This window comes from Mangifera indica, chromosome 1 (assembly GCF_011075055.1).
Source record: "Mangifera indica cultivar Alphonso chromosome 1, CATAS_Mindica_2.1, whole genome shotgun sequence".
Taxonomy (NCBI): domain Eukaryota; kingdom Viridiplantae; phylum Streptophyta; class Magnoliopsida; order Sapindales; family Anacardiaceae; genus Mangifera; species Mangifera indica.
This window is the reverse complement of record NC_058137.1, coordinates 26,253,044-26,280,642: the sequence shown is the minus strand read 5'-3', so window position 1 is coordinate 26,280,642 and position 27,599 is coordinate 26,253,044. Positions and strand designations below refer to the sequence as shown.

Below are 27,599 nucleotides of genomic sequence, written 5' to 3'. Positions count from 1 at the left end.
GTTCCTCAAGATTTGTGCTCATGAGCAGCTCATCACAGAATTTCTTGCCAAAGTGCACATCACACAGAGAGAAATTTACGAGAACACTTGGTTCGACCCCCATTCAAAATTTAGCAATTTACAAGTAATAAAAGATCTCTATATTTAATTTGGAATTTTACTTGGATTCTAGTTAACTGTGCTCCTCTTTCCATAAGGATTAATGGGTTTGCCTGATAAGGATCGCCCAATTTATAAATTTTACGTAAAGAGCATGTTTCTATAATCAACCCTTCAGTTCAGAGAGTCATCTCAAGAATGCTAAATGAAAAGCAACAAAAAATTGAGAAACAGTAATTTACAATGGAGAATATGACATAATATACACGTAATAACATAGCAGAGTAGCCTCACAAAAGCTTTTGACTCGACTTTGGAACTCCTGACAGTGTTCCTATCCCTGTAATCTAGCCAATCACTCAATCTCACAGCTTTAGAATGAAAAGGATTATAGCTTAAGGATTTTATATGATCAGAACAAAAGAAGACACAGAATCAAGCAACAAAAAAGAAAGATTGATACTCTGTTAAGTGACTTGTCAATCTCCACTTCCTGCCTTCTGATTCTTCGGTTGCTACCTGTCATTACAGGATGTGGAGTCGGATACATCGACAAACTCGTTACTGAACTCCCAAAAATCCTCTCCAATACCACCCCTCCAAACATTCCCATCAGTGGGTTGACGAAACTAATTGTTGCCATACCACCAAGACTGGAAGTTGCAAGAGCTGCATAACCACCATATTGGTGAGTTAAGTACTGAGGGTTAAGTGATGAGTGTGTTTGCAACTGAAAGAGATCTGGGTGTAGTTGTGGAGTTCGATGGGTGGTGGATGCTGTTGTGGAACTGACTGAAGTGTTCAACATAGAAGGAGGCGGTCTACGGGGCACAACCACACCCAAATTATGCTTCTTGGATTCAGATTCAGAAGAGGATGTTCCACGGCCATAGAGAGGGACCAACGAAGTTAGTGAAATGTTAGCCTTACAGACAGGGCAGTTCTGTTGTGGTTTGTCAGCTTCATTAGCAGAAGTTTGGATGTGGAACCACTTGTAAATGCAAGCCCAGCAGAATAGATGACCACAGAGGGTAACTATGGGATCATGTGCTGAATCTAAGCAAATATTGCAATCATAACCGCTGCTTTCATTATCAGAGACCTCTGTAGATGCTGAAATGGGACTCAATTTCTGCTTGAGCAAAGGATCTCCGTCATTTTCATAATGAGCCTCCAGCTCAAACAGGTTCTGTTCCCTAGCCATGTATTCTGTGACAAAAAGGAGGTCTCCTTAGTGTTTATACATATTGAAATATACAAAAGGACTAATAGTATGAAAATGCATTCAGTAGACATACACCCAAAAGACAGAGGCATGTGCATCATGTTATATATTCTACTGATCAATAAACAACATGAGCAAATCATTCACTGTCTGCCAAAAAAGACACCACATGCATAAAGGACTTTAAGATATGATTTTTTTTTTTTTTTGGTTATGCTCAAGGTCGGCCATCAAGTAGTCATACTCCTAACAAAAAACTAATCTTTTGATACCCTAAGCATCTTGACAGGCAAAGGAGAATGGAAACAAGAGCATAAGGTTCAAAGTTATATATTATATCGAGATAATCATATTAAAGTACTAAAGACTCAACATTAGCTAAGGCAAAAATTGTTCAACTGCTCGATTAAATATATGAACAAAGAATTAGGTCCTGTCATCTTCATCCCCACCAAAAATAAAAAAGTTAAATAAATAATGACTAAAATGCCAGCAGCATGATTCAAGATGGTCCCTTAAAGCCATCTCCATTTAGCTTTATCCAGCACCTGTAAGAAGAGGACCATTTAGGCACAAGGAATGCAATATAATAGCTTTCTGGGTATCCATTTTCATGCCCTCTTCAAGCAGAAACTTTTAAAACCAAACATCTTAGAACTCAGAAATTATCAAAATGTACAGTATCTACCACAAATTTCAAACAGCATCCTTTTCTTAATACCCTCCCTCAAACAAAAGAAAAACTTGTTTCATTCACATGGAAAATAAGGCATTTTTTCATCACCGGGGTCTAGGAGATTGAAGAACTTATAATCAAAACGAACTCTTCTAAATTGCACAGACTTGTATATGTCGGTCAAATTTGAGAGCTAAAGCAGTCCCAAATTTGACAATCATCCAACAGTATAATCAGAAAGCAATTATTTTTTCTTCAAAACTGATAAAATAAATTTACATATAATACAAAAGACATTCATATTGAGATCTAAAATTTCTAATTCCTTTAATTTTTTTTCTCAGAAAACAAACAGAAGGTATCCACATCAACCAAAAAAAAAAAAAAATCAGTTAAAAACAGATCACATGATATCATTCAATAAGCTTCCATAAAAACATCCAACTTCACCCACCCGCAGCTCTCAAAACGCTCCTTCAAAACCATAATTTCCAAAAGAAAAAAGGGGGGGAACTTACCCATTCTTGAAGAAACCGACACAAAACCCGACCAAAGAATCAACTAAAGTCAACAACTTTAGAACCAAAAACTAAAATCAAAACAATACCCATATGCAGAAACACGAAAACAAGAACATACCGATAGATACAAGAGGCTTAAACAGGCCGAAGCTATAGGAGACGATACAAAGGTAGATAAACAAGGGGGCTTGAAAGAAACGGCCAAGAGGGAATCGAGGAAATAATGAAGCGAAACAATGTGGTAGATACAAGTGGTTGTTTAACGAACAGTGAAGATAAACGCTTTGATTGGGTTCCAAGCTAACACAGGAGTGGTGTCGTTTTATACCAAGACTAAGACCGCGTTTGGCGATGGTTTTGCTTTCAACGTGATTTGCGAGTGTTAATTATATAATTTTTTTATAAGATTTGATGGTAACTAAGAAGTTTCCAAAATGTTAGGGTAATCTTTTAAGGCCAAATCACCATTTCCCACCCAGGGTTTATTCGATTCACTAAAAAAAAATTTAATATCTGTCATTTTATTAAATTTTATTATTATTATCAAGAATAAAATTATTATTTAACAAAAATATTTTAAAAACTAAATATATCATATTTTCATCTCCAGGTTTAAAAACTAACAAAATCCCTCTCATCCAAAGTTTGAAAAACTTCAGTCCCCCTAGAGTTTTTTAGTAGTTGTTGGCAATTAGAGACGATAATGATGTTTTCCCCCCTCTCAACTTCTCTCTCAATGATGGTCTATTTTCGACCATCATCGATCAATATATGAAAGAAATCGAGATCTAGGTCTTTTCATCGCGCGACAAAGAGATCTTGATCTCTTCCTGTGCTGGCTTCTAAGGGGAGACGACGATTGATGATAGTTGAAAATGAACCGTAATTGAGAAGGAAGTTAAGAAGAAGAGAGAACACCATCGCCACCATCGTTTTCAATCGCCAACAATTGTTGCAAAAACCCTAGAAAGGGAATATAAATTTTTCAAACTTTGAGTGGGGGAAATTGAAGTAAATTTTTAGTTTTTAAATCCGAAGAGAGAAAATATGATAAATTTATAATATTTTAAAATATTTTTATTAAACAATAATTTAACTTCTAATAGTAATAATAAAATTCAACAAACAAATAAATATTTAAAATTTTAATTATTAATAAATACAAAATTAGGATTACACCAAACCTTTGGTGGGACACACTCATTTGCCCAATCTTTAATCATCATTTAACCGTTAATTAATTTTGATAATTAATACTTCAGTAATATTAACATGGAATTAGATTACCTTTACCTAATTATCAACTTAAGCCTTATTTAATAAATTTTATATTATAAAGAATAATATATTATTAACATAAAATATATTTAAAAAATATGTTAGCTTAATTAAACATAATACTAATTTATATTTATGCATTTAAATAAAAAACATTTTATTATTTTTTATAGCTAACAATTAAATATAATAATTATTTTTATATTATTGATATATTAATTAAAATTTTACAATATTATAACATATTATTTTTATAAAAAAATACATTAAATAAAAATATATCAATTTAACCAAAATAATAGTTTAATTAAATGTAATAATTATTTATATATATATTAAATTTAATAAATATAGTAATAATTTATGTAATTTATTATCAACAAAATAATAGGAATATATTTGATATATATTTTTATGTTATTAAATAATTTTAAATTAAATATAAAATAATAATTAATCTCCTAACAATATATATATATATATTTAAAATAAATATACATAAAATTACTTATTTATTATTAAGAAAACAGAAATTAAAGATTATGTATTATGTATTTTGTCCTGGTTCGGATGAGGATGGTTTCTAATAGACACGTGGCGCTAGATTATAATATGACGAAGATGATGATCCTCGTGACAGTTGACAAACAAGATTTGGAAAAGATCATTGGCTGACCGACACTTTTCACGTTACGTAGGTTTTCTGCAGGCAATAATTCCTCGTCTCTAGAACCATTGACTTTACACAACCGCCCATAACATTTAATGTCAAAATTAATGAGATTTACGAAATGTCAATTTTAACCTTTAAAAGATAATTTATATGTAAATTATTTTCTTATTTTTCGTATTTTAATATTTAAATTTAAGTCGTATGATAGTTTTTATTTATTACTTTGAAAACCTCAAATAAAAGAGATTTGTTTGGAGGAGCTGTTGAGGGTATTGGCTATCTAGAAGGAAGATTTTTTTCATTTTTGTCCTGTCAAGATTTCAGTGAATTGACTAACGGTTTTGAAGGAAACTAGATGAGATTTTTTAGCTTGTTAAAGATATGAATTTTCTCTGGGTTAATGAACATGTTTGGTGTGTTGTTATTAGTTGTATTTTGATCGTTCTTTTTGTATTGAAAAGGTTTTTAGAAATTAAATTTTTTTTTTCTTTATTAATAAAAGCATTTAGAAATACAAATTCGATCTGTATACATTTTCAAAAATTTGTTAGATACCATCTATTGAGGGTCCTTAATTTTGATAATTTTATGAGAATAAAAATTCTAATATTATGTTAGGGTATGCTATGCACAATTTATAATTATGGATTATGGTTATAACAATATAATATATGTTATGTTTATAAAGTTGCAAAGAAATCCAAATCAAAACTATATATACAAATAATGATATATCACTATATGATTATGTATTGTTTTATTTATAATTTTAAACAATAAATCTATATGTACCCATTTTAAGTACATAAATGTGTACACACTTATATGTGTTATCACATTATTGAACGATTTTAAATTAAGAATAAAACAACATTTAATCATGTGATAACATATATAAGTGTATACACAATTGTATATCTACAATAGATATACATATTATTGCTCAATTTTAAACTACCCGATCATATGGTGATGTGCTATTATAAACAAAATTGTGTATATTATTTATGCACATATCACTACTCAATTCAAATATGTATTATACTTTAACTCTATTTACGAACACACCGAGATGTTTAAATTTCTAAATTAAATTCAAAGTGTACATTATTTATTTAACATTGTAAATTAAATTTTATTAAATTATCATACTAATGAAATAAATTAAAAAAATTATTAATTGTGAAAGCTTAAGAAAAATATATTAATATTTAAATGTTAAAATGTCTAAGACCAACTCCACATAAATAACATTAAAATGGTAAGTCTTACAAGTAGGAAACTCAACGACATAAACTTGTATTATTTCTAATATAATTTATCATCCATCATCATGTATTTCGCTTGTAATCTCTTGCTTAACATGGAAGGCATCATCAACACTTGAATCAGAATTGACATTATACATTTCAAAGGTTTTCCTTATAACAATTAAAACTTGACATTTAAAACTAGTGTATGTCATTTTATCCAAAATTTTCTTTTTGTTTTCCCTATCCTAAACATATAATAATTAATTATTTAATCCAATAAAATAGATTAATTATTCACATGAACTATCCTAAACATATAATAATTAATTATTTAATCCAATAAAATAGATTAACTAAGGTGTACTAAACAAACACATTATGTTCTTTTTATAATGCTATTGAAAGTGTGTTGTTCTATGAACAAATGTCAATGATTCTAGATGTTAAGTTAAAAAAACACATATCTAAATGTTAAATATTTTGTTGTGTGGTGTTGTAGAGATGACCCTTCCTTCAATCATGTGGCAAATTGATTTGCTTAGAATTATTGTAGAAAGAGTATGAATCCAAGTATTATGAATAAGAATATTATATTTCAATAATTAATCACAGAAGGTAGTGCATACCAAAAGTCTTAATTTTCTTTCATGAAGCCTAATTAGTAACATGCTATAATAGAATTAGTACTATATAATGTCTACTTTCATTCATCTTCTGCCTGCAGGCAAATATCCATGCTCAACTAGAGAAGAAACTGCACAAGAAAACTAAAGGTTTCCATTGCTCAACCTCTTTTTTAACTCCCTAATATATCACCACAACATAACAAAAACTAATTTCCACTTAACATTAACCAAGGACAGTATCACTGGGACGAAATAAAAAATTCTACACTTGTACTGTCAATCATATTTGTTCCTGTTTGGCCCACAAAAATTCCCCAAATCACCCAACATATCCTAGTGATTTTACCTCAATCCTATCTATGCAACGGGAAGCAAACACAAAAACCTAAGCAGATATATCGATCATCACTATAAATGAGAAGTTTGTAAAAGAGACCGTCATATATGTAAGAAATATATAGAAAACTAGCTTTACTAAGAAATAAGAACATACAGGTGCATATAATGACTATACAACGGCAGATGGAAGTTTATTGTAAGAGAAAAGTATTTCATTTCAGGGCACTGGAAGTGGCAATGCAAAACAAACAAATGCTGAAGATCATGCATTTCCAGCAAAGTTGCCATTTACTTACCATGTCTACAAGAATTTCTCAATGCTGGAGATCAAAGTGGATTTAGGAACAGCACCAATAATTGTATCTTTCTTATCCCCATTCTTGAATATTATAACAGTTGGGATGCTCCGAATTCCATAGCGTGTAGCAATTGGAGGGCTCTCATCAGTATTCACTTTGTAGCATTTAAGCTTCCCAGCATACTGTTTCGAAAGTTCATCAATTATTGGGTGGATCATCCGGCAGGGTCCGCACCACGGAGCCCAGAATTCAACCAAAACCGGGAGTTCACATTCCAGTACAAGTGATTGCCATGTTGAATCAGAGACTGCAGGCACTGTAAGTTTCAAGAGAAAAAACAATACAATCACTTGATTTTATAATAATATTCTTCTCACATTGTTGTGAAGTTGCTTTAACTAAATGAAATCAAGAAACACATGATTATGATGATGATTTTTAGAACATATTAAACCTATAAGTGTAGAGGTCAAAACCCATATTATACAAGTTAGAGTGTTAGGCCTATTGTCTGACTTATATTTTGATATTATATCGAAATATATTAGATGTATAAATATGAAGATTGAAACTTCTATTACACGAACCCCGTTGACTTATTTTAAGATCCAATATACCACACATATATATTACTGATTTATATTGATTTGAAACTTTAGTCTCCAACATGATGATGATGATTGTGAACTATGACTACATTAGATAAAAGATTTTTGGATCTTAAAAGCCGTTTCTAAGTAAGAATCATTCAAGTGCTTTTACAGAAATTTCTCTATCTTCCATCATCATTCACAGACAAACTATTATTAGCAAGTTAAGTTTCAAATTAACTAATTTACGAATATGAAGAACAGAAATATATTCTGGAAAAGATAAATAATTTCAACTAATAATTAACAAATAAAATCTGAAAAAGATATAGATATTCAACTGTTGATTGAAAAAATAAAGTTCAATCCCGACCATCAACGGCTGTTTCTTGAGCCTCGCAGACGATTCGTCCAGAGCGGCCAAGTTTCAAGCTCGAACACTGAGTATGGCTCATCAATCCAAATGAGCGAGTCGGAACGACCTTAAGGCCTTTGAATTCCGGCAATCTCCGGCGAGCAGAGATCGAAGAAACCGAAGAAGACGAAAGTTTAGAAGGCGAAAGAGCCGGAGAAGCCGAAGCACGTGGAACGCTGACGCACTCGAGCACGGCGGCCATTCGAAGAGACGATCGGAGATCAGGTAAACAGGAGATCTAAAGATATCAGTTCTTTATTTTTCTCTCTCTCTTTTGTATTGTGTTGGTGGTTTATTTGGAATTTAGCTGAGTGTGTTTGTGGATGATGAATTGATGATGAGATTTCCGGTGGATATTTGCGGTTTGGAATACTGGCGAGTAAGGATTTGCCACGTCAGCCTTAATTTTTATCGGTATTACTGAGGATAATTCCCTTATTGGGAAAATATTATTGGCCTAAACAATTTGTATCAGCGTATTCACGTTAGATTAGTTTAAATTTTACATTATAAATTTTCAACTTTAATTTGATCAAAATTAAAATTATGTCAAAAATTTTTAATTTTAACTTAACTTATTAATATTTGAATTGATCCGATTCAACCTAATTTAATCTAAAATTATTTATTGTTTTCACTTTTCAAAATATTTTTATCATTTTAATTTCTTTATTAAATTATTCTAATATATTATTAATAAAACATATAATATAACATTTTATCTTATTAACGAATAGTTTAAAATTTTATATATATAAAAAATTTTAAAACACATCTATAATTTAACTAATCAAATCAAATTATTATGATTTAATAATAAAATAAAATATTCAAATAAAAATAAAAGAATAATATGAATAATTATAATTAAACAAAAAAACAACTATATGTAATTTATAAAAATTTCAAAATTCTTATCATAACAATACAATATATAATTATAATATAAATAAGATATTTAAAAAACATGTTTATAATCTGATTAATCAAATCAAATTCTTGTTACTTAATAATAAAGTAAAATTATTTAAATAAAAATAAATAATAATATAAGTAATTATAATTATATAAAGATACAATTATATGTAATATAGTGAAGTAATATTTATTTGAAACATTCGTATTAATTTGAGTCATTTCAGGTTACTTTTGTATGAATTTTAATATTATTTAATTAAATTTTGAATCGTATCAAATTAATCTAAAATAAATTTAGTATAAAAAAAACTTAATTTTAGTCTGATATTTTTTATATTATATTGTATTATATTAACAAATTGGGTTGAAAATTGCCAACGTTAAAATATTATTATTGATATTATTATTGTAAATTTAAATAAAGAAAAAGACTCATTAAGAATTGAAAAAATAATAAAAAATATAAATAGAATAAAGATGGAGAATGTAAAAGGAAAAATACATGAAGAAGAAGAAGAATGGAAAATTGTATTTATTTAAAATATAATCAATTTAATTTATTAAAATAAATTAAATAGTAAATACAAGTAAAATTTAACTTGTATTTATTATTAAATTTAATTCGTTTTTTATTAAATAAACGAATTTTAGACCATGAGGAATTGATTTTGACTCCGGTCAACAAAATGAAACCTTACCATTTCCATGCTTTCCTCGTGTCAGTATTTGTGCTCATAATCCCGTCATACACAGACCCTCACCATCAACCTTACAAAATAACGTCCAATCAAATTCCACTCTCAACGCGTGTACGTATTTGAATGGACTGTTATAAATAACTAAATCACAGCCAGTTAATAAACTTCCTCTTGTATATATACGTTTTTACGTTTACACGGTCAAAGTTTCCAACAAAAATCAATACATTTTCTTCAACAACTCTCACAGAAGAGCCAGCCAAACCTTCTTCAATGGAAAAGGAAAAACGAGTTTATGCAAAACCGTACGAAAGGTGCGCCGCAGAGGAAGTGAATTTAGCGGCTACTGCGATCAGCCTCAACGCGCGGTTGAGATCATCCGACATGCCGGTATTCATGCAACAACGAGCTCTGCATTTCGTCAAGTCGCTCGTTGATTCAGCTCCCAAAACTTCGCGCATCAATCCCACCCATCTCGCTCGAGCCCTCAAAAAGGTTACTTTTTTTAATATCGCAAACCTCTTTGACTTTCAACTTTAAATAAAATCTGATTAATTAACCGGGTGTTTGGTTGCAGGAGTTTGACTGGGCGTACGGGCCGGCGTGGCACTGCGTGGTGGGAAAGAGTTTTGGGTCGTTTGTGACTCATTCGCCCGGTGGATTTATGTACTTCTCGCTAGACTCGCTCTGCATTCTTCTCTTCAAAACAGAAGTTCAACTCATCGAAGAAACTTAACTAGTTTTGTTTCTTATTAATCTCTTTGGAAAAGAAAGAGTGAATATGGTTGAATTGAATGTGTCAAGATAGGCTGTTTGTCTTGAAATGTACATTCACATGAACTTCAATGGAATTGTATGAACTTGTTTACTTTTTTTGGCAGCATCGAGCACAAATTATAATGGGTAGTTCTGAATTTGTCCAAGTTTCTTCCCGATACATTATTGACACAGGTTATAAATTTTTTGCATTAAAAGCATCCCAAAAAATGGATGAACCGACTGATGAAGTGAGGATTGATTGGCTTACAATGTTATTCTGAAAGAAAAGAAATACCAAAACCTGTAGGCAATCTGGTCCCGGAAGTAAATTGAATGCTTCTTTTGATTTTGATATGTTTTATAAGAAAGCAAATGTGAGGAGATCAAATTTAAGTTTGAGACCTCCACTGCACAATCATTCTTAAAAATTTAAACCCCAGATGGTGATTTGATTACTCTGCAACTAGGCAAACCGAAAATCATGTTGGGTTCCATCCAGGGCCCGAATGGCGTGGGCAAAATGAGAGAGAGAACATGGCTAGCTAGGCCTTCCTGTAATGTCTGATGTTGGGTGGAGAAGTATTGTAACTTCAGCGTTTAACTTTTCCGATGTTCCAAAGTTGACGAAGAAACGCCATTAATGAGTTTGACTGGTGTGTCAGCGACAGTCAGCGTCTGATAAATATATTCTCTTCTGTCCCACGCCATTCTCTTGGCCTTGGAAATCTGTGAGCTCTTTCATTCAACGCGAACTTCGCGATCAAGGTCAGTGGGTAACGTCATCCCACTACTGTCCTTTCTAGTATTTGTTCAATGGAGCTTTGAGAGAAGGCTGCCTTTACTTGTCGACAATGTCCCTTGTCATGTCTACTTGTAAGTTACTAACATTTTACATTTGATATATTAATTTAACTACATTTTACATTTGATATATTAATTTAACTTTTATTTTTAATTTTATTATTAATTAATGCTTAATAAAAATATTTTCTATCATTTAATGATTTAAAAAAGATTTTTATATAATTAAAAAAATTATGTATGTAATAATTTTTTATATATTGATAATATATTGTAATGTAATTAAATAATTAATTTTATGTCAACTCTTGTTGTTGGATGCTTTCTGGGTGACGGAGCTGGAAGCCCACTGAGCCCGTTGCCCTATATAGCCCAGAAAGAGCTCCCGCCTGCCTCTGCACTCAGCCTGCTGCTGCCGGGAGAAAGTGGAAAGGTAGGTAAAGAGAAGTAAAACAAACACAATATACTGCAGCGAAAGTTTCTGAAAGAGAGTGTGAGAGCTAAATCTGAGCCCAATGTCAATTTGTTCATCATCTTCATATGCGTCTTCATCTTCCTCAACTAAATTATGGATCGTCCATGGCATTGTGGCCGGAGCAGCCATTGCTGTAGCCATCGCTGCACGCGCCTATCTGGGTAAATCAAATAAGTTTCGGAGTCGGGTCGTGGGTGTCATACCTGCCCGTTTTGCTTCCTCTCGGTTTCAGGGCAAACTCCTTGTTAATATCCTTGGAAAGCCCATGATCCAGGTTCACTTTGGTGTTCTTCTAATTGATCCTTGTTTAAAACATTGTTCTTTTGCTTCAATAATTCTAAATTTAATAGGAACAAGTTTATGTAAGCTGAATTGAATTGTTTCTTTGTCATTTGAGGTTATAATTCCGAAGTTAAGAGAGAATCACGTAATAATATTTTCATATATTTTTTAATTCATCTGTTCTCTAAGTAGAAACAAACTTGGGCTGATATTTTTATTCTTGATGTGAAATTAAAGTTGATTATTATTCTATGTCAGAATTTAGTGAACTGTGGCTCATTGATGCACCGTTTTTGATGGTGTTCTGCAGAGGACATGGGAAAGGTCGAAATTGGCAACCACATTGGATCACTTGGGTGTGTATGTTTGCTTATATGAGTTTTGTGTTAATTTAATTATGCAATAGGTTGGCTTATGTAATATAACTTTGTCTTAAAATATGTTGGGTTTACTTTGAGGTACTCAGAGAGAATACTCCTGAAAAGGTGTTTTTGAATTCAATCTGCATTTAAATTCAGTTGCCAACTTATATTAGATAGATTTAATTCAAAATAATCACATCTATATGTCATGCATGCTGAATAGTGCCTTTGATAGTAAGTTCCCTTTCATTCTTTGTTGTATGATTATTTTGAATGTGAGAAAAGTTTAGGTTAATAATGCTGTTTAAATTTCATCCGGGTGTGGTAGTGAACATAGTCGATATTAAAAAACAAAGTGTTTTTTGATGTTGGCATCTTTTAATATAAAAATTCTTTGGCAAATATTCCAATCTTCTGGTGTTTCAAATTCTTATTGTTTTTATTTTTGTCTGTGCTTGTTCCTGTGCCTGCAGTTTGTGTATATAATGTCTCATTTTGTGCTTCTTATGGTCTAGTTGTGGCAACGGATGATGAAAAGATTGCAGAATGCTGCCGAGGATTTGGAGCTGATGTGATAATGACTTCTGAATCTTGCCGAAATGGTAATAGTTTCACAGCAAATTTTATGTCATGATAGAATTTGCTAATGTCATTGTTTAACTTGTAGGTGCTGAACGATGCAATGAAGCACTAAACAAACTGGATAAGAAGTATGATATTGTGGTCAATATTCAAGGGGATGAGCCTCTTATTGAACCAGAGATAATAGATGGCGTTGTTAAAGCTTTGCAGGTATTTCTTTTAGCATGCATATGCTTTTAATTAAGAAAAAAAAGTTTATATGACTTATCTTAAATTCAAATGATTCAGAAAAAGTTTCTTTGAACAACATGAGGAGTCCTTTGACCTTAGTTTGACATCATGATATAGGTTGAGTAAGCTTGATTATATGTGTTACATATCTGTAGTTTAATCTGTTGATTGTGTAATCATATTGACATAATACTCTATGCCTTGAGTTTATGTTGAAGTTTACACTTTCTGCTGCAGGCAGCTCCAGATGCAGTTTTTAGCACTGCCGTCACATCTTTAAAACCTGAAAATGCATTTGATCCAAATAGAGTGAAATGTGTGTTGGATAATCATGGCTATGCTATTTATTTTTCAAGGGGACTGATTCCATATAACAAGTGAGAATATATATCTCTGTGTACTATGTTACTATTATTATCTTTTATAACTTCTGGGGCTGGTTGGTGAACTTGCTACTTGATTCAGGTCAGGAAAGGTTAATCCACAGTTTCCACATATGCTTCATCTTGGAATTCAGGTGCAAAATGGCTCCATCCTTTTATTATTCTCAAAAGAAAAAAAAAAAAAAAGAACTTTCCTGTTGTAGATGGTAACATTATTGTCATTATGTTATTTCCAGTGAATTTATAATGTTTTATTGTTGGGCCAGAGCTATGACGCAAACTTTCTGAAGATTTATCCGGGGCTTCGACCTACCCCACTTCAACTAGAAGAGGATCTAGAACAGCTGAAAGTTCTTGAGAATGGGTATAAGATGAAGGTATAGTAAATTTCTTTTCTGTGCTTGTGCCTTGAGTGACTTCTTTTATGTTAAGTTGTCAAATGATAATTTTAGTTTTGCATTACTTTTTTATAAATATTGTTAGAAGTGTTTGGATATTTCATGAAAATCTCATCATTTGGCTCTCTCAACAGCATTTACTAGTTAACTATTTTCTTTTTGATCATATCTATGACCACATAGGTTTTAATCCTTATTCATGTTTTAAAATTTTTGGGTGTGTAAGGTGGAGTAATATTAATATGCCTAACCTAAAAGAAAGATTTTTCATTTCATGTGGGTTAAAATACTGCAATTCAAGATAGCTAAGTTCATATTATAAGTGTACAACATAAATATATATTCTGGTCCACTCATGGAGATTTGGATCTTTAATAAATAGTCAGTATTATTTAATCTGAATAAGGTTATTAAAATGTCTATAAATATTGGTTCAATGTTAGGAATGCAAGATGCATTGATGCCATGTAATTGTATTGTAATTATTCTATTTGCTGCGGCTAATAATATATAAGCTAGTTCATTAGAAAATTTGAAGACTGGAGTGTTATCTTCTTTTTCAGGGCATCATCACGGTTATGTACTTCATTGACCCATTGCCTTCAAATTCATTTTACTTCTCATGAACGAGTCTTCCAAGTATTACACACAAGGTTTTGGGCATTTTCTTGTCAGAATAAGAAAGCCTAAAGGTTTAACCGTTGGTTCTTTTGCAGGTGATAAAGGTTGACCATGAAGCCCATGGGGTTGATACTCCTGTAGATGTTGAGAAGATAGAATCATTTATGCGTGAGAGAAACTTCTCTTAGTTGTTGACAACAAAATCAGGTCGTGATGAAAGGAAATCAGTTTGTATTTTCTAGCAGAGAGCTTCTCCATGTTGTATTTTAGTTTGATTTTGTGGTGTGCTCTTTCTCTATAGGACTGTCTGACCAAAGGGATTCATTGATTTCCTTGTATTTTAGTTAGGAGTTTGGTGTTAGGTTTTATGGGGTCTACTTATAGCAGTATGTTAGGTTCATGGTCTGTGTAGATATCTTACTAACAATTTTTTCTTTTCTCCTTTTTATAATTTACTGTAAATATGTACCATTTTACCTTGATGAAACTTCCATATTAACTTTGATGAAACGGTAATTTTCTGTAATTTTATATTGAAAAGTTCAAATATATACCCATCCACCATAAGTCGATTATCTTTCTCTTTAGTGATTGAAGAATAAATGGATGAATAATCTTTTCAAATTTACACAGTGAGATAGATTGGTCCCCGTATGAACTCGTATGTATATTTAGTACTAGTGAGCCATTTATATTCAGATGTGTAACAGAGACATGCTCGGTTAAGATGTAGTTCGTGAAATTTGGAAAAATTACGTACGAATTTCTTGCCAGTGAAAGTCTAATTTCAACTTAGAGGTCTCACCATGGTACATAAATTATTTCTCCCAAATTTGAAATAATTTAAATTAAACTACCTAAAAGAACTAGAAAGTTTATGTAGGGGTCTCCCACCTATGCTTTAAGCCTACCATATCTTCTCACTCTATCGCTCAAAATCTGTTGCAATTGAAATATCTGGATATTAGCTACCGTAAGGAATTGGAGCAAATATTGATGGTTGATGAAGAAGAAGATCAAACCTTCTGGAATAACATGGATGGATGGTGGATGAAGGCGAACCAGTGGCCTGGCGCAGCATCAACGGCAGTTCTCACAAATCCAACTTGAAAACACACAGCCTTTTACTAATTCATTTCCGCTGCAGAATGTGATGCTCCATGCATCAAGAATCATGTTCTCAAACTCTGATTCATGACTGCTATATGCGAACATACACAAAACCAAATAGGAAATGACTGCCATATTATCAACTAAAACCGTTGACATAATCGCAGTTATGTCTCCGCCGTCTCTTCTTTGTCTTCTCTTTCCTTGAGCCACTTTCTTCGTGCCTCTCCATCTTCCCTGATTCTTTAACCTTCTTCTTTCTAGATTTCTCTTTGAAAGAAGTTTTCAGCTTCTTCCTGGAAGACTGATCATCTCCGCGGGGGAAGGATTCTTCTTCATAGTCTGACTGCCAATTGCACAAAATCTCTTGTTGCTGGTCCACATATTGTGTATGTAATGGCTTCCCAGCTCCAGGAAGCAAGTTGTTAAAAGTCATCTCACCATTAGATCCTCCCTTACGGTCCAGCAAGATTGGATCAGGTCTAATTATGGTACCAAGAATGCTTCTGTTCGGCCCTAAGCTAGAGATGGTCTTCGGATTTGTCAAGGTTGCAAATGCCGTTATAAAAGCTGATTTAATCTGCAAAAGAAGAGAAATGTATACCTCCAAGTAAAATTTCTGATACACCAAATGATGAGAAGTTTCTGTTTTTACTTTTCCCTAATGGGTAAGACCAGCCCCAGCCCTGACATTAAAGCTCACCAAGTGTTTCTTTATTCTCAATCTAAAAAACCTCTTGCAGGTCCTTTACAAGACTGGGGGTAGGGCATAAACGAGTTATAGTGTTTTTTTTGTTGGCAAAGTGGAGAGAAGGAAGATGGAAAGGAGCAGAACATATTTGATGATAACATGAGAGTGTACTAAGACTTTGTTTGGAGTTTGCAGTTTGAACAATAAGGAACTTAGATGGAGAATAGAAGAAATAAGTGGAGAAACACCAGTCGCCTTCTTCAATTCCAGCATTGGTAATTGCTTGGCAATTAGCATGATAAAAAAACTAAAGAAGTTCAAGTGAAACTTGATATGCAGTTCTAAGGAGCCAATCACCTCACCAAAAAGAAAGAGGAAAAAATGTCCCACTTAGGGGAATATCTGCAAGAGATTCTTTTATGATTGTGTGACTGAGACACAGATTATCATCGATCATATTCTATTGCAGGAGAAATGGCAGTAGTTGAACAGGCTTGAAAGTACCCTATGTTGCGTAACAAAACCTTTTTAGCTCCCATACTTAACAAATTACTGATTTCATGCAGACTGCAGAACAGGGAACAGAAGTAAATAGAGGAAAGAACAAAATTGTTGAACAAACCTGGAAGTAATTGAAAGAGTTCTTCCCAATGTCATTATCTGGTGCCTATTTCATCATAAAAAATAACAGATGTAATCAATAACCAACACAAGAAAATGGCAACCAATAGCCACCTCCAGCACTCCATTCAGTGGAGATGAGAAATGGTTGTGCCTTAGTTGTAAACATGCAATAAGTTAATATCTGAAAGGCAACCTGTGGGTCCTCAATGGAGATGAGAAACGGTCGCCCCTTAGTTGTAAACCTAAAAAAAGAGGTCCAGGACAAAAGACCAAGGATAAATGACAAATTTCAAAACAATAAAGTAAATATATCTTCACAGTAACTATTTTTTCATTTTTTAGTACCCTTTGCTACTCTTTTTAAAGAAGGTGTGGGTCCCTTTACAAGATACACCAACATTTGTGGTGTTCAATTGGCGTCCATAGATATCAAAGAAGTGTACCTATTTTGAAATAAAAAAAATTTATAAGAAAGTCAAATTTTGCTCTGAAACACAAGGTTCAATCTCACAGATCAGAACTAAACAATCATGTGGATGTCTAACAAACAAAATTCCTTAGCCCATGTTTGTCAAGTTATATTTTTCTTTTGTATTATTTTAGGTGATAACAACAAGTAACTAAAGCCCAACATTAACACTGGAGATTTTGGCATCCCTGACTCAAAAGTGTTAACTTGGACCGACAAGTCTGAGAACACATACCAGAAGGACTCCCAAATTATGTTCTGGAGAAGTTTGACACTCATAAAAACTCTGCATCACCAAAATTAACATAAGCAACTATCAGATAAATTACAAAATGCTGTCCATAATGTACAATAATTAGTCAAGGATGTCAAAGAATTAGGTCTATCAAAGAGATAAAACTAAGATACTTCTCTTACGTGGAGTGTATACAGGTGGATAATTACTGTCAAGACTTTCTTTCAGTCCCTATCAACATAACTTCATAGAAAAAAGAACTTCAATGTTATTTTAAAAGTCAATAATAGGGGTTCATTCTAGGGAAGCCATTCTATTTAAAATGTGCAATAACTAATCAAAGCCCTAATCCATCCCCATCCAGAACTATCACTGACAAGTGGCATCATCGTTGCACAATTCTTATTTGCAGCCAGCTTCAAAATTCATTGCCAAATCTTGAGCTTAAAACTAAATTTTGGAAGTGAATCTAACGCATTCAACCTAGTTAAAATTCTTAGATTCAATAATTGTATGCTTAACGGCTAATATAACAAGAACATTGCACAAGTACAAATCAAAAGTGAGATTACAGGGACCATTTATGGGTCAAACTAGATATTCTAACAAGAATATTACCTTTAATACAGCCATTAACATGGTAAGGAGAGCATATGAGCCAATCCCACCAGAATATACCTATATAATTCAAAGAAATCAAATTAGGAAGATTGTGATAAAAGATTCACTAAACGAAGGGAAAAACGATAATAAACTCAACCTCATTCAACTCCCTCTGCTGTAAAAAAACTTTCAAGATCAAACCTAATGGGCGCAATTGAGGCCACTTATATAATGCATCCTGAAAAGAGAAACGAATTAGATAATAAAATTTGATAAAGATGTTGTACGAATTTAAACAAACAAAGATCCAACAAAATATACAAAAAATAATTTTTGGCCAACATATTGATAAGCATGCAAAGTTCAATTGACACCACGAGAAAATATATATTAATCAGATGGATATTAAATAGTAAACATTCATAAAACAGTAACAAATTGCACCACTTTGACTAATCCAGAAGGTGCATGTTACAACTACAATCTAAGGCAAAGACATGTGGTCTAAATCTGATGACAAGATGGAAAAACCATTCAATTTTGTACACACACAATAAAGCATAGTACAACAAAAAATATCAATATTCTCAATTTCAACAAAGATATGAAACTAGACAAGCAATGGCATTTAGAAAATTGTTAAAAGTTACAAAATAACATATTTCATCTGACATTTAATAAGGTGTTACAATCCCTATTACAACCATGGAAACAGTTAAGAAACAAACCTTAATGAACTCAGCAGCTTTTGGTCCATTTTCTGCATCAAAACTGTCATGCAGGGGCTAAAACATGGTCAATATTTTAAGAACTACAAATATATAGAGATGCACAACAGTCTTTTGATGCAATTAATCAAAAGGTAGTAGATGCACCTTATATCAAACGAAACACCACTCTTTTTCTCTACAAATTTTATGATGGGCACACGAGCCTTTGCAATCACCTTAAAGTAAGAAAGAAAACCTATTAGATTCCAACATCTTTCATTTTCATAAAAACAGACAAAGATAGTGTCAATTCAAGCACACCTGTATCTTTTTGGCAATACCCCGTTGAGATAATGCCCTAGAAAGAGCCTGCAAACCGATTGGTGGGTTTATGATACCGGATCCCAGAATCACAACCTACATAAAAGCATCCAGCCAAAGGCCTGAATTTAGTTGACAACTAATCAAATTCCCCAATTATAATATACAACAAGTTGACAACACATGTTCCTATTTAATAAAAATAAAGTAGGCAATAAAAAATAATGAAACTCATCATAAAAGTCACAAGTACAGGAAAAACAAAATTATCATACTTACATCGATATCACTCGTTGGAAGATAAAGGCCTGTCCTGAATGAGCCAAAAACCTCAGGCTATCAAACAAAAACAGTGAGATGACCATGTCACATTTTAAGCTTTTGCAAAACCAGAGTTCGAACAGACAGAGAATGAAGCATCAGATAATACCTTGCTCTGGGGCCATATGTATTTGATAACGTCAAAAACAGATTCTACTGCAGAGTTGCGAAGAGCTTTTTCTTCCGGGGTTGGAGAAAGAAATTCACAGAAATCCACAATCTCTGTAATTTCACTAATTAGATGATAGGTTTCAAGTACACGTAGGATGAAGTACAAAAATACTAGATTTAGTCAACAAGTTTGTTCCTATAAGCTCTGACCTCCCCATCCAGAAAGCTAACCACATTTATTAATTAAATTTTAAAAGTAAAACAAGAAGTAAAACAAGAAGCCTAAACCACAATTGACCTCCACAATAAAAAGTTCAAATTTTTAAACAAAAACCATAGTCCAAGCAATGCCAGAGAACAATTAAGCGCGACATTATACTTATTCAATTACATCAAATTCACCTTTATGTAACTGAAGCATCGGACTCTTAAACCTACTATTGCCTCTGAACCAGCCGCTCTCCAACCTCGGCTCCACTTCCGTAGCTGGAGTCTCCGGCTCCAGTTGCCTCATCGGCTCGACTTCCACCAATTCATCATCTACACTGCTATTCACATCCAGAGAGAAAAAATCGGCTGCGGGAGACTCCACGTAAGCGCCGCCAAGATCAGATAAGGAAATCTCGTTGCGAAACACAGTGTAGGGTTCCAATTGATCCAACGGCGGAGATTGATGGCGTGAGGGGACATCGGAGGGAGTAGATAGACGGAGAGGGCTTAGGGTTTCGTAGAGGATGTTGTCGGGTTGCTGCTCCATTGGGACAGATCGAGAGGAATAGGGTTTTAGGATTTTTTGGGTCGTTAGTACTTGGTAGACGAAACAACAGTAAAATTTGTTTTTGGTGGGGTTTGTTCGGAAATTTAGGGTTTAATTTGTATTTTGTATGTTAGAATAAACTTAGAATTACAAATCATATTGGAATGTTTAATCTAACAAATATAAAAATAGTATTATTTGATAAAAAGAGTATTACATTATTAATTAAAAAATATATATACCGTTAGATTTTGATGAAAAATTATAATTTATGAATTTTCTTATTTAATCTAAATAATAAAAAACAAAATTTTAGTTTTTTTTTTAATTTAAGATATTTTTATACAACTGTTTCTTCTCATTATAAATAATTTCTCTCTTGCCCAAAATGTGACAAAAATTTCTTGTTATTATAATGTTTGTAATTATGTAATATGAATTACTAAGAAAAATAAATAGATAGGAGTACAGTTTTTAATGTAATTAAATTTGATGATTAAAATATTTATGCTCATTATGTGATTTTTAATTTTATATAAAAAAATTATCAGTTTAGTCCCATAAGTTGAGAGTTTTATTTGAACCCCAAATTTTCAACCATGACCTCTATACCACCAACAGATTAACTTTTTATTTACTTTAGTCACCTCTTTCAATAAAAATAATTTTCTGTCCCAGAAAAAAGATTTTCAGCTCTTGCTGACATTTTAAATCTATATATATTCCATTCCCTTCTCTGCCCATCATCAAACACAGTTGGACATATTTAATTTAGCTAGAAATAATTTATTTTAGAAAAGTAGCAGAAAACTTACCTAACTAATAAATTTCCAATTAAAGGGTTTTAACAAACTTATTGTTTTAATGGATATCTCAATGCTCAATCAATTATGGTTATAATGGCAGCCATTGATGATCAACCTTGTTTTTCCAAATTATGGTTTAAGAAGATGGATGCAGCAGAACCTGCATCCTGGTTTTCCAGTATTTTCATCTATATGGTTGATTTGTTTTTTTCTCGGAAGCTTTGTCCCTGGAATCAAGATTCATAATCGAGTTCGTTTTGATATACAGAAAATTAACCGAACATGAGTGATTCTCAATCTTTTATTTGGATTTCTTCTCTGATGGATTCTTCTCAATCTAAAATCGCGTTTTATGCTGAATTATCGACTATGATATGTATTTGCATTGCGGTAACTCTGGTTTTCCTCTTCCTTCATAAAAATCGTGATAGGCATCCTGAACTCAGCGACTTCGATCTGGAATCTCGAGTAATGCAAGGACTATCACAGGAAGCCTTGGAGCAATTACTACCTACCACAAATTATGTTCACCAACAGGATCAATCAGAGGACTCAAATTATTGTGTCATTTGCCTGGAAAGTTTCTCCCATGGCGAAACTTGCAGAGTTTTCCCTGTCTGCAGCCATATTTTTCATTCGGGTTGCATTGATGCCTGGTTGAAGGATCATTTAACTTGCCCTGTCTGCAGAATTAGCTGCCAGCCAAATGTATAATGAAAGCTTGAATTTTGTTTTAGGAAGTTTTTTCTGTAGAAGTTGTTTCCATCATGCAGCTTTTTATTGTTGTAAAAACAAAATTTTATGGTGATACTTTATAAAATTGTGCTGCAAAATTTTATGTGCTGGGCGGCATGGGCCATGTAAAATTGTGCCTTGGGCGGGGCATAATAAGCATGTTATGTAGGTTGCGGATGTTGCACATGGGTTTAGGCGGGAAGGGCCTAGCGTGCGAATTCAGAGATGATTTCGAATGATCAAATTAGTATTTCATGATAAGAATGTTACTAGTGACATATATGTAAGATCAAATAATGCAAATAATTTCATGATAAGGAAGGGATTTATGATGCTAAGACCGGGGTTGTTTGCATGGTTGGCTGCAGATATCTTGGCTTAGACAATAAGAAATTGACAAATGAGTCCATGGACAGTGAAATTATTGTCAATTTTCAGTTTCCCTCCGCTGAATGCGGAGAAGAATGGAGTTAAGATCAGGGGAAGCATTGAAATAAAAATCTGATCCTCTTTATTTTTATCCTATATCTTTTTCTTCAACTGCTTATTACAGAAGGACAACCCATATAGCAGATGGATTTGAAAGACAATTAATATGGCAGATGGATCTGAAGATCCTCATGGCTCTGGCCTCCAACACGCTTGTTTCTTTGTGGTGTTTCAACTTATGTATGTGAAAAAGAACCCCAGAGTTCTTCCCTTCATTTCACTTATCATGCTAATGATTCGTACTTTCAGTCACATGATTGTTCTTATGCGGAACTTCAAAGCCTTTTTTTTGCGAAGCCACACTCCCAAAAGAGTAATCAATGGAAGTGAAAAATAGTTCAAGATAAAGCAACACTTAATCACGTGATGATGCGTATCAAATGAGTATTCATTTGTATCTTCAAAATAGGTACGTACAATATTATTTTTATAAACATTTTAGGCATGAATCTTCTAAATTCTCTTTGGGGAGAGGTTTCACAACAATTGTGACAACTTTTTTTTTTTTTGCAAAATTTGAGGCACAAAAATGTAGACCTTTTGAAATTCATCATAGTGTTAAATATGTTTATTATATTGGTGGCATTTTGTGTAATTATCAATCAAAGTTGACCTGCTAGATTTGCTTTTGTTGAAGTCTTTGAAGCTATATTAATGTGGTGCAAGAAAGCCACAGAATGCTGCCATTGACGAAGACCAAGACAGCTTCTTCCACAAACGAGGCCAAATTGTCAATTGAACTCAAATAAAAATCAGTACAAATTTTCACACAATAATGCAACAATGTGCACACAGATAGAAAGACGGATTTGGGCACACAAAAAGCCAAGTGTGAACATGCCAAATACTTAACAAAAGAAAATCAACCGGAACAGAAACAGAGTTGCTTATTGAATTGCTACTAAAATAAAAATCTACAATTTATACAAAAGCTTGAAGTTTTCTTGGAGACATTAGTACAGCAGCTTCCGCTCCAATATAGACTACTCTTCCATGCAACAATCAACTCTTCAAAGTCTGAAAATTTAAAAACAATGTACGATTTCAATAATCTTATTAACTTAGTATTGATCTGGTGTTTGAGAGTCTTGAACCCAAACTCTCTTGGGACTTTTTAGGAATTCCACACTTAGTCAAACCACCCTTTGAGGGCCAACTTCTTTTTCAAGTTCATTTGTTCATGTTTGGAGTATGATCAAGTTCAAAGTTCAAACCTAAGGAATACGTGAAGTATTTAATAGCTCTCGTGACCAAGACTTTTCTCAATATAGGAAACTTTTTAAAAGCTAAATGAGCTTGGCTTTGTCAATTGTTCGGCCAATCGATTTTCCCACCTTTATTAGTAATGTACTAAGTTTCACCATGTCCACCCATTTGCTGGCCCCACTACATATAAATAGACTAAGATTTTCATTTCCATGGAAAATAAATGAAGTGAAATCAAATGTTCAAAATCTTAAAACATAAGATAGCAGAAAAAATATTTTATAATAGAAATAGGAATTTAGATGACCTGTTTTTACAATTTACTTTGCTTATAAAAGCTTCAATGTTTAACTAAAGATCTTTTGTTGTTCAGGTTTACGTTTTAAGTTTATAACTTTGAGATTGGTTTATTTCATTGGAATTAGAACTGTTTCTTCATTCTTATTTAATTGAGTTTATCATAGAATAAGAAAGACTAAGATTTTTTGGTTTATGATAAGAAGAATGATTTATTTTTATGAACTTTCTAAGCATGAATCTTCTAAATTCTCTGTGGGTTACAGGAGAGGTTTACATCAGTTGAAAAAACTTATTTATTTTTTTGCAAAATTTCAGGCACAAAAATGTATATCTTTTGAAATGATAGTCTTCAAATATGTTCATTCTATTGGAGGCGTTTTGTGCAATTATCAATCAAAATTGACCTGCTAGACTTGCATTAGTTGAAGTCTTTGAAGCTATATTAATGTGGTGCAAGAAAGTCACTGAATGCTGCCATTGACGAAGACTAAGCGAGCTTCTTCCACATATGAGGCCAAAAATTTGGGCTCTGAAAGTCTAATTGAGTATTTTTTTTTTTTCCAGGGAGACACAGACTGATCGACTATTACAATTAATGTCATCAAATAGTGAGATAAATAAGTAGATAAATAGACTTCACTTGAGTCTCAAATCCTTATGGTGATTGAATTTTCTTCTTTATTTCACCTTCTTGCTTCAAGAACTATATGATTATGGCTTATTCCTCTGTCGCCTCTTCACATGGCTGGCATCTGCTGCCATGGCTTAAAACTTTCCTAATTCTCTCTGCACTCTTTTATCCAACCATGGTCTCTTGCACTGGAACTGAAGTCTCTTATTCTGATCACTGTGCTTCTATTGTCTCTGAGTTAACCCCAAAAGATCCTGAATTCTCCACCTTGCCATTTCCAACCTTCCAACATGGTTACTACGAGGGTGGGCATAAAATCTTAGATCCGAACCCATGTTGGTACTCATCAAGTGAGCGGAAAAAGATGTTGTTTCTGACTGAAAACGTCTATGGTACTGATGATCCAGGTGTCTTCAAGATTGATGGGAGTTTGATTTTACATAGCGGGAACCTGAATGCTAGGGATCAGGATATGACATATGCTCGATCAGTCTTCAGAAGAATGAGGTCTGGAGAGGGGTCTTTGAGTTTCAATTTAAACGGATTCTGGTCAAAATCTTCTGGGAAGCTGTGCATGGTGGGAAAGAGTTCCAGTTTCTCCTCAGAAGGCAATATTCTTCATCATTCTGCTGTCCTGAAGCTTAATGGTGTTAGGACTCCAAGTGATATTACCAGTCTAGTTAGTGGAACTCTGCAGAGCTTGAGTTCTGCTGATGATTTGAGTTACTTTGAGCCGATTTCCCTGTTGATGTTTCCTGAAGTGAATTACAAGTATACCAAGGCTTCAAAAGAATCAATCGAAAATGAGTTTTCTGGTGAGGTTAATGTTGCAGCAGATAACTCATCACTTGGTTTACAGGTAAGTAAAACTGTTTGCTCAATCTTTGAGAGTACATACACCGAGTTTGAGTTAGATTATCAAAGTGATTGCAATTCTACAAAGACTTGCAATCCTTTTGGCGATGCTGTTGGATATTTGCCACGAGTGATGTCTTTAACCAAGCTACAGTGTTCAGCGGATGAACGAAGTTTAAGGTTTTTGGTGGAATTTCCTAATTGTAGCTGTTCCGGGTATTACTATTACAACCCTTTCAATCCGAACACAACGTTCATTGGGGAAGGAACATGGGATTGGAAGAAGAAACGCCTACGTATTGTTGCTTGCAGAATCTTGAGCAACAGTGGTGCTTTGGATGGCTCTCACGTAGAGGATTGTTCCATAAGGCTGACCTTGAGATTTCCTGCAATCTGGTCAATCAGAAACAGAACGGCCATGTTAGGCCAAATTTGGAGTCAGAAAACTGCAAATGGTGGCGGTTACTTTGACAGAATTGTTTTCCGAAGTACTGAAAATGATAGGCTACGGCTTCCAGGGCTGAAGTATATGTACACAGCAACTGAGAAAGCGAAAAATATGTCATGCTTGAAGAAGTCACCCATTAAAAATGGGGGGGAAAAATACCCGGATGGGTACTCTTATGAAATGAGCTTTGATATGTCAGTCAGAAGCCCTAGACAGGAAATTGGTTGGGGTTCTTCACTTCAGGTCTCTGTTGGTGATCAAATTATTCAGTCATCAGAATATTACTCCACAACATTCTCCAGCTCAAGGCCAAGGCCCCCAAGTGCTGGCGTTGAAGGGAATACCAACTTTAGTACACCACCCAACGTCAGCTACAAAATAAGCCTCTCACCACATTGTTATGTGCAATTGGATAGTGTCAAAAATCTATTCAATACGTCCTTGAGTGAGAAATACGGGCGAGTTGAAATATTTGTTGAAGGGATTTATGATCCTGAGAATGGGTGCCTTCGCATGGTTGGCTGCAGATATCTTTCCTTGAGCAGTCAGAAACTGAAAAACGATTCAATGGACTGCGAGGTTCTTGTCAATCTGCAGTTTCCTCCACTAAATGCAAAGAAAAATGGGCTCTCTATCAGGGGAACCATCACAAGTGCTCGCAAAGATTCTGATCCTCTTTACTTTGAGCCTCTCCGTGTCACTTCAACTGCTTCTTGGTCCATCTTGGAAAGTAAATCAATCTGGAGGATGGATTTGGAGATCCTCATGGCTCTAGTCTCCAACACACTTACCTGTGCTTTTCTAGTGTTCCAACTTTTCTATGTGAAAAAGAACCCCATAGTTCTGCCTTTCATTTCACTTCTCATGCTCACAGTTTTGACATTGGGTCACATGATAGTTCTTGTGCTGAACATCGAAGCCTCTTTCTTGCAAAGCAGCGATCGCCAAAGTGTCTTCCTTCGAAGCGGCGGATGGCTAGCAGTGCACGAAGTTATTGTTAGAATAGTCACAATGATGGCTTTTCTGTTACAATTTCGTCTTCTCCAGCTTTCATGGTCCAAAAGAATGAGTGAAAACAACCATAAGGCCTTGTGGGCTGCAGAGAAGAAGACATTATTTGTGTCTTTGCCATTGTATCTAGCTGGAGGTTTAATAACTTTTTATGTAGGCTGGAAGAACAACAATGTTGGGTTTTTTATTATTCTCGATTTGACAGCAACCAGCATTCTCTTTGGATGGACTTCAGATCTTATGCTGGTTTCATCCTGGATGGTTTCCTCTTCCCACAAATTCTCCTCAACATGTTCTACAACTCAAGAGAAATTGCACTTTCTCGTTTGTTTTACATTGGATTCACCTTGGTTCGCTTTGTGCCTCACGCATATGACCTTTACAAGGCTCACAACAATGTTCAGAATTTTGATGTTTCGTACATACATGCGGACCCTGCCGCAGATTTTTACTTCACTGCTTGGAATGTCACCATCATGCTTGTTGGCATCCTTTTTGCAGCAATCATATACCTCCAGCAGCGATTTGGCGGGCGATGTTTCCTTCCTCGCAGGTTCAGGGAGCTGGAAGTTGTCTATGAGAAGATACCAGAAGCTAGTGAAGAATAGAATAAGTACTGTTGGTGTAATATAGTAAACTCTGTGTTGCCTGTTTTTACACAT

General features: G+C 33.7%; 6 protein-coding genes across 9 annotated transcripts; 3 read left to right on the top strand and 3 right to left on the bottom strand.

Moving 5' to 3' along the window:
* Window positions 1-305: 305 nt before the first annotated feature.
* Window positions 306-2,846, bottom strand: LOC123230157 (E3 ubiquitin-protein ligase RMA3-like). Of its 3 annotated transcripts, none has more exons than XM_044656313.1 (2): window positions 2,640-2,846; window positions 306-1,308 (listed from the first exon to the last, which is right to left on the bottom strand). In XM_044656313.1, the coding sequence occupies exon 2, from the start codon at window positions 1,301-1,303 to the stop codon at window positions 512-514; it is 792 nt and encodes a 263-aa protein (XP_044512248.1). In that variant the 5' UTR covers window positions 1,304-1,308; window positions 2,640-2,846; the 3' UTR covers window positions 306-511. The 3 variants fall into 3 exon arrangements, with proteins under 3 accessions (XP_044512248.1, XP_044512238.1, XP_044512230.1); XM_044656303.1 differs by lacking the exon at window positions 2,640-2,846 and adding an exon at window positions 2,519-2,630; XM_044656295.1 differs by lacking the exon at window positions 2,640-2,846 and adding an exon at window positions 1,873-2,506.
* A 3,948-nt stretch (window positions 2,847-6,794) lies between these two features.
* LOC123210750 (thioredoxin-like) lies at window positions 6,795-8,304 on the bottom strand. The gene is made up of 2 exons (XM_044629257.1): window positions 7,953-8,304; window positions 6,795-7,305 (listed from the first exon to the last, which is right to left on the bottom strand). Exons 1-2 carry the CDS (start codon window positions 8,194-8,196, stop codon window positions 6,992-6,994), a joined length of 558 nt encoding a protein of 185 aa, XP_044485192.1. The 5' UTR covers window positions 8,197-8,304; the 3' UTR covers window positions 6,795-6,991.
* A 1,524-nt stretch (window positions 8,305-9,828) lies between these two features.
* On the top strand, window positions 9,829-10,488 carry LOC123194518 (dynein light chain, cytoplasmic-like). Its single transcript, XM_044607750.1, has 2 exons — window positions 9,829-10,105; window positions 10,188-10,488. Exons 1-2 carry the CDS (start codon window positions 9,884-9,886, stop codon window positions 10,344-10,346), a joined length of 381 nt encoding a protein of 126 aa, XP_044463685.1. The 5' UTR covers window positions 9,829-9,883; the 3' UTR covers window positions 10,347-10,488.
* Window positions 10,489-11,480: 992 nt separating this feature from the next.
* Window positions 11,481-15,030, top strand: LOC123222635 (3-deoxy-manno-octulosonate cytidylyltransferase, mitochondrial-like). Its single transcript, XM_044645506.1, has 8 exons — window positions 11,481-11,919; window positions 12,238-12,283; window positions 12,805-12,891; window positions 12,957-13,081; window positions 13,340-13,479; window positions 13,568-13,619; window positions 13,752-13,862; window positions 14,600-15,030. Exons 1-8 carry the CDS (start codon window positions 11,686-11,688, stop codon window positions 14,690-14,692), a joined length of 888 nt encoding a protein of 295 aa, XP_044501441.1. The 5' UTR covers window positions 11,481-11,685; the 3' UTR covers window positions 14,693-15,030.
* A 216-nt stretch (window positions 15,031-15,246) lies between these two features.
* LOC123222626 (terminal nucleotidyltransferase 4B-like) lies at window positions 15,247-20,570 on the bottom strand. Of its 2 annotated transcripts, XR_006503681.1 has the most exons (14): window positions 20,102-20,570; window positions 19,698-19,810; window positions 19,547-19,603; window positions 19,268-19,363; window positions 19,112-19,182; window positions 18,965-19,007; window positions 18,394-18,474; window positions 18,252-18,311; window positions 17,634-17,684; window positions 17,275-17,372; window positions 17,123-17,171; window positions 16,928-16,972; window positions 15,527-16,194; window positions 15,247-15,443 (listed from the first exon to the last, which is right to left on the bottom strand). XR_006503681.1 is itself a non-coding variant. In XM_044645489.1 (13 exons), the coding sequence occupies exons 1-13, from the start codon at window positions 20,454-20,456 to the stop codon at window positions 15,754-15,756; spliced, it is 1,560 nt and encodes a 519-aa protein (XP_044501424.1). In that variant the 5' UTR covers window positions 20,457-20,570; the 3' UTR covers window positions 15,247-15,753. The 2 variants fall into 2 exon arrangements, 1 of the variants encoding a protein (XP_044501424.1); XM_044645489.1 differs by having other exon boundaries at window positions 15,247-16,194.
* A 4,228-nt stretch (window positions 20,571-24,798) lies between these two features.
* LOC123229588 lies at window positions 24,799-27,545 on the top strand. The gene is made up of 2 exons (XM_044655537.1): window positions 24,799-27,059; window positions 27,143-27,545. Exons 1-2 carry the CDS (start codon window positions 24,799-24,801, stop codon window positions 27,543-27,545), a joined length of 2,664 nt encoding a protein of 887 aa, XP_044511472.1.
* Window positions 27,546-27,599: the final 54 nt, after the last annotated feature.

What these genes read in the sequence shown, in the direction of transcription:
- LOC123230157 (XM_044656295.1), bottom strand. Translation starts at nt 1,939, where the DNA reads ATGAAAATGGATACCCAGAAAGCTATTATATTGCATTCCTTGTGCCTA. An exon ending in AAATGGTCCTCTTCTTACAG is followed by an intron (nt 1,309 to 1,872) that starts GTGCTGGATAAA and finishes TTTTTGTCACAG; the next exon opens with AATACATGGCTAGGGAACAG.
- LOC123222635 (XM_044645506.1), top strand. Translation starts at nt 11,686, where the DNA reads ATGTCAATTTGTTCATCATCTTCATATGCGTCTTCATCTTCCTCAACT. An exon ending in TTGGAAAGCCCATGATCCAG is followed by an intron (nt 11,920 to 12,237) that starts GTTCACTTTGGT and finishes GGTGTTCTGCAG; the next exon opens with AGGACATGGGAAAGGTCGAA. An exon ending in AGAATGGGTATAAGATGAAG is followed by an intron (nt 13,863 to 14,599) that starts GTATAGTAAATT and finishes GTTCTTTTGCAG; the next exon opens with GTGATAAAGGTTGACCATGA.
- LOC123210750 (XM_044629257.1), bottom strand. Translation starts at nt 8,196, where the DNA reads ATGGCCGCCGTGCTCGAGTGCGTCAGCGTTCCACGTGCTTCGGCTTCT. An exon ending in TCAAGAAACAGCCGTTGATG is followed by an intron (nt 7,306 to 7,952) that starts GTCGGGATTGAA and finishes TGAAACTTACAG; the next exon opens with TGCCTGCAGTCTCTGATTCA.
- LOC123229588 (XM_044655537.1), top strand. Translation starts at nt 24,799, where the DNA reads ATGGTCTCTTGCACTGGAACTGAAGTCTCTTATTCTGATCACTGTGCT. An exon ending in TTATTTGTGTCTTTGCCATT is followed by an intron (nt 27,060 to 27,142) that starts GTATCTAGCTGG and finishes TCGATTTGACAG; the next exon opens with CAACCAGCATTCTCTTTGGA.
- LOC123222626 (XM_044645489.1), bottom strand. Translation starts at nt 20,456, where the DNA reads ATGGAGCAGCAACCCGACAACATCCTCTACGAAACCCTAAGCCCTCTC. An exon ending in AAGCTGCTGAGTTCATTAAG is followed by an intron (nt 18,475 to 18,964) that starts GTTTGTTTCTTA and finishes TTCTCTTTTCAG; the next exon opens with GATGCATTATATAAGTGGCC. An exon ending in TCTCCATTGAGGACCCACAG is followed by an intron (nt 16,973 to 17,122) that starts GTTGCCTTTCAG and finishes ATGATGAAATAG; the next exon opens with GCACCAGATAATGACATTGG.
- LOC123194518 (XM_044607750.1), top strand. Translation starts at nt 9,884, where the DNA reads ATGGAAAAGGAAAAACGAGTTTATGCAAAACCGTACGAAAGGTGCGCC. An exon ending in TCGCTCGAGCCCTCAAAAAG is followed by an intron (nt 10,106 to 10,187) that starts GTTACTTTTTTT and finishes GTTTGGTTGCAG; the next exon opens with GAGTTTGACTGGGCGTACGG.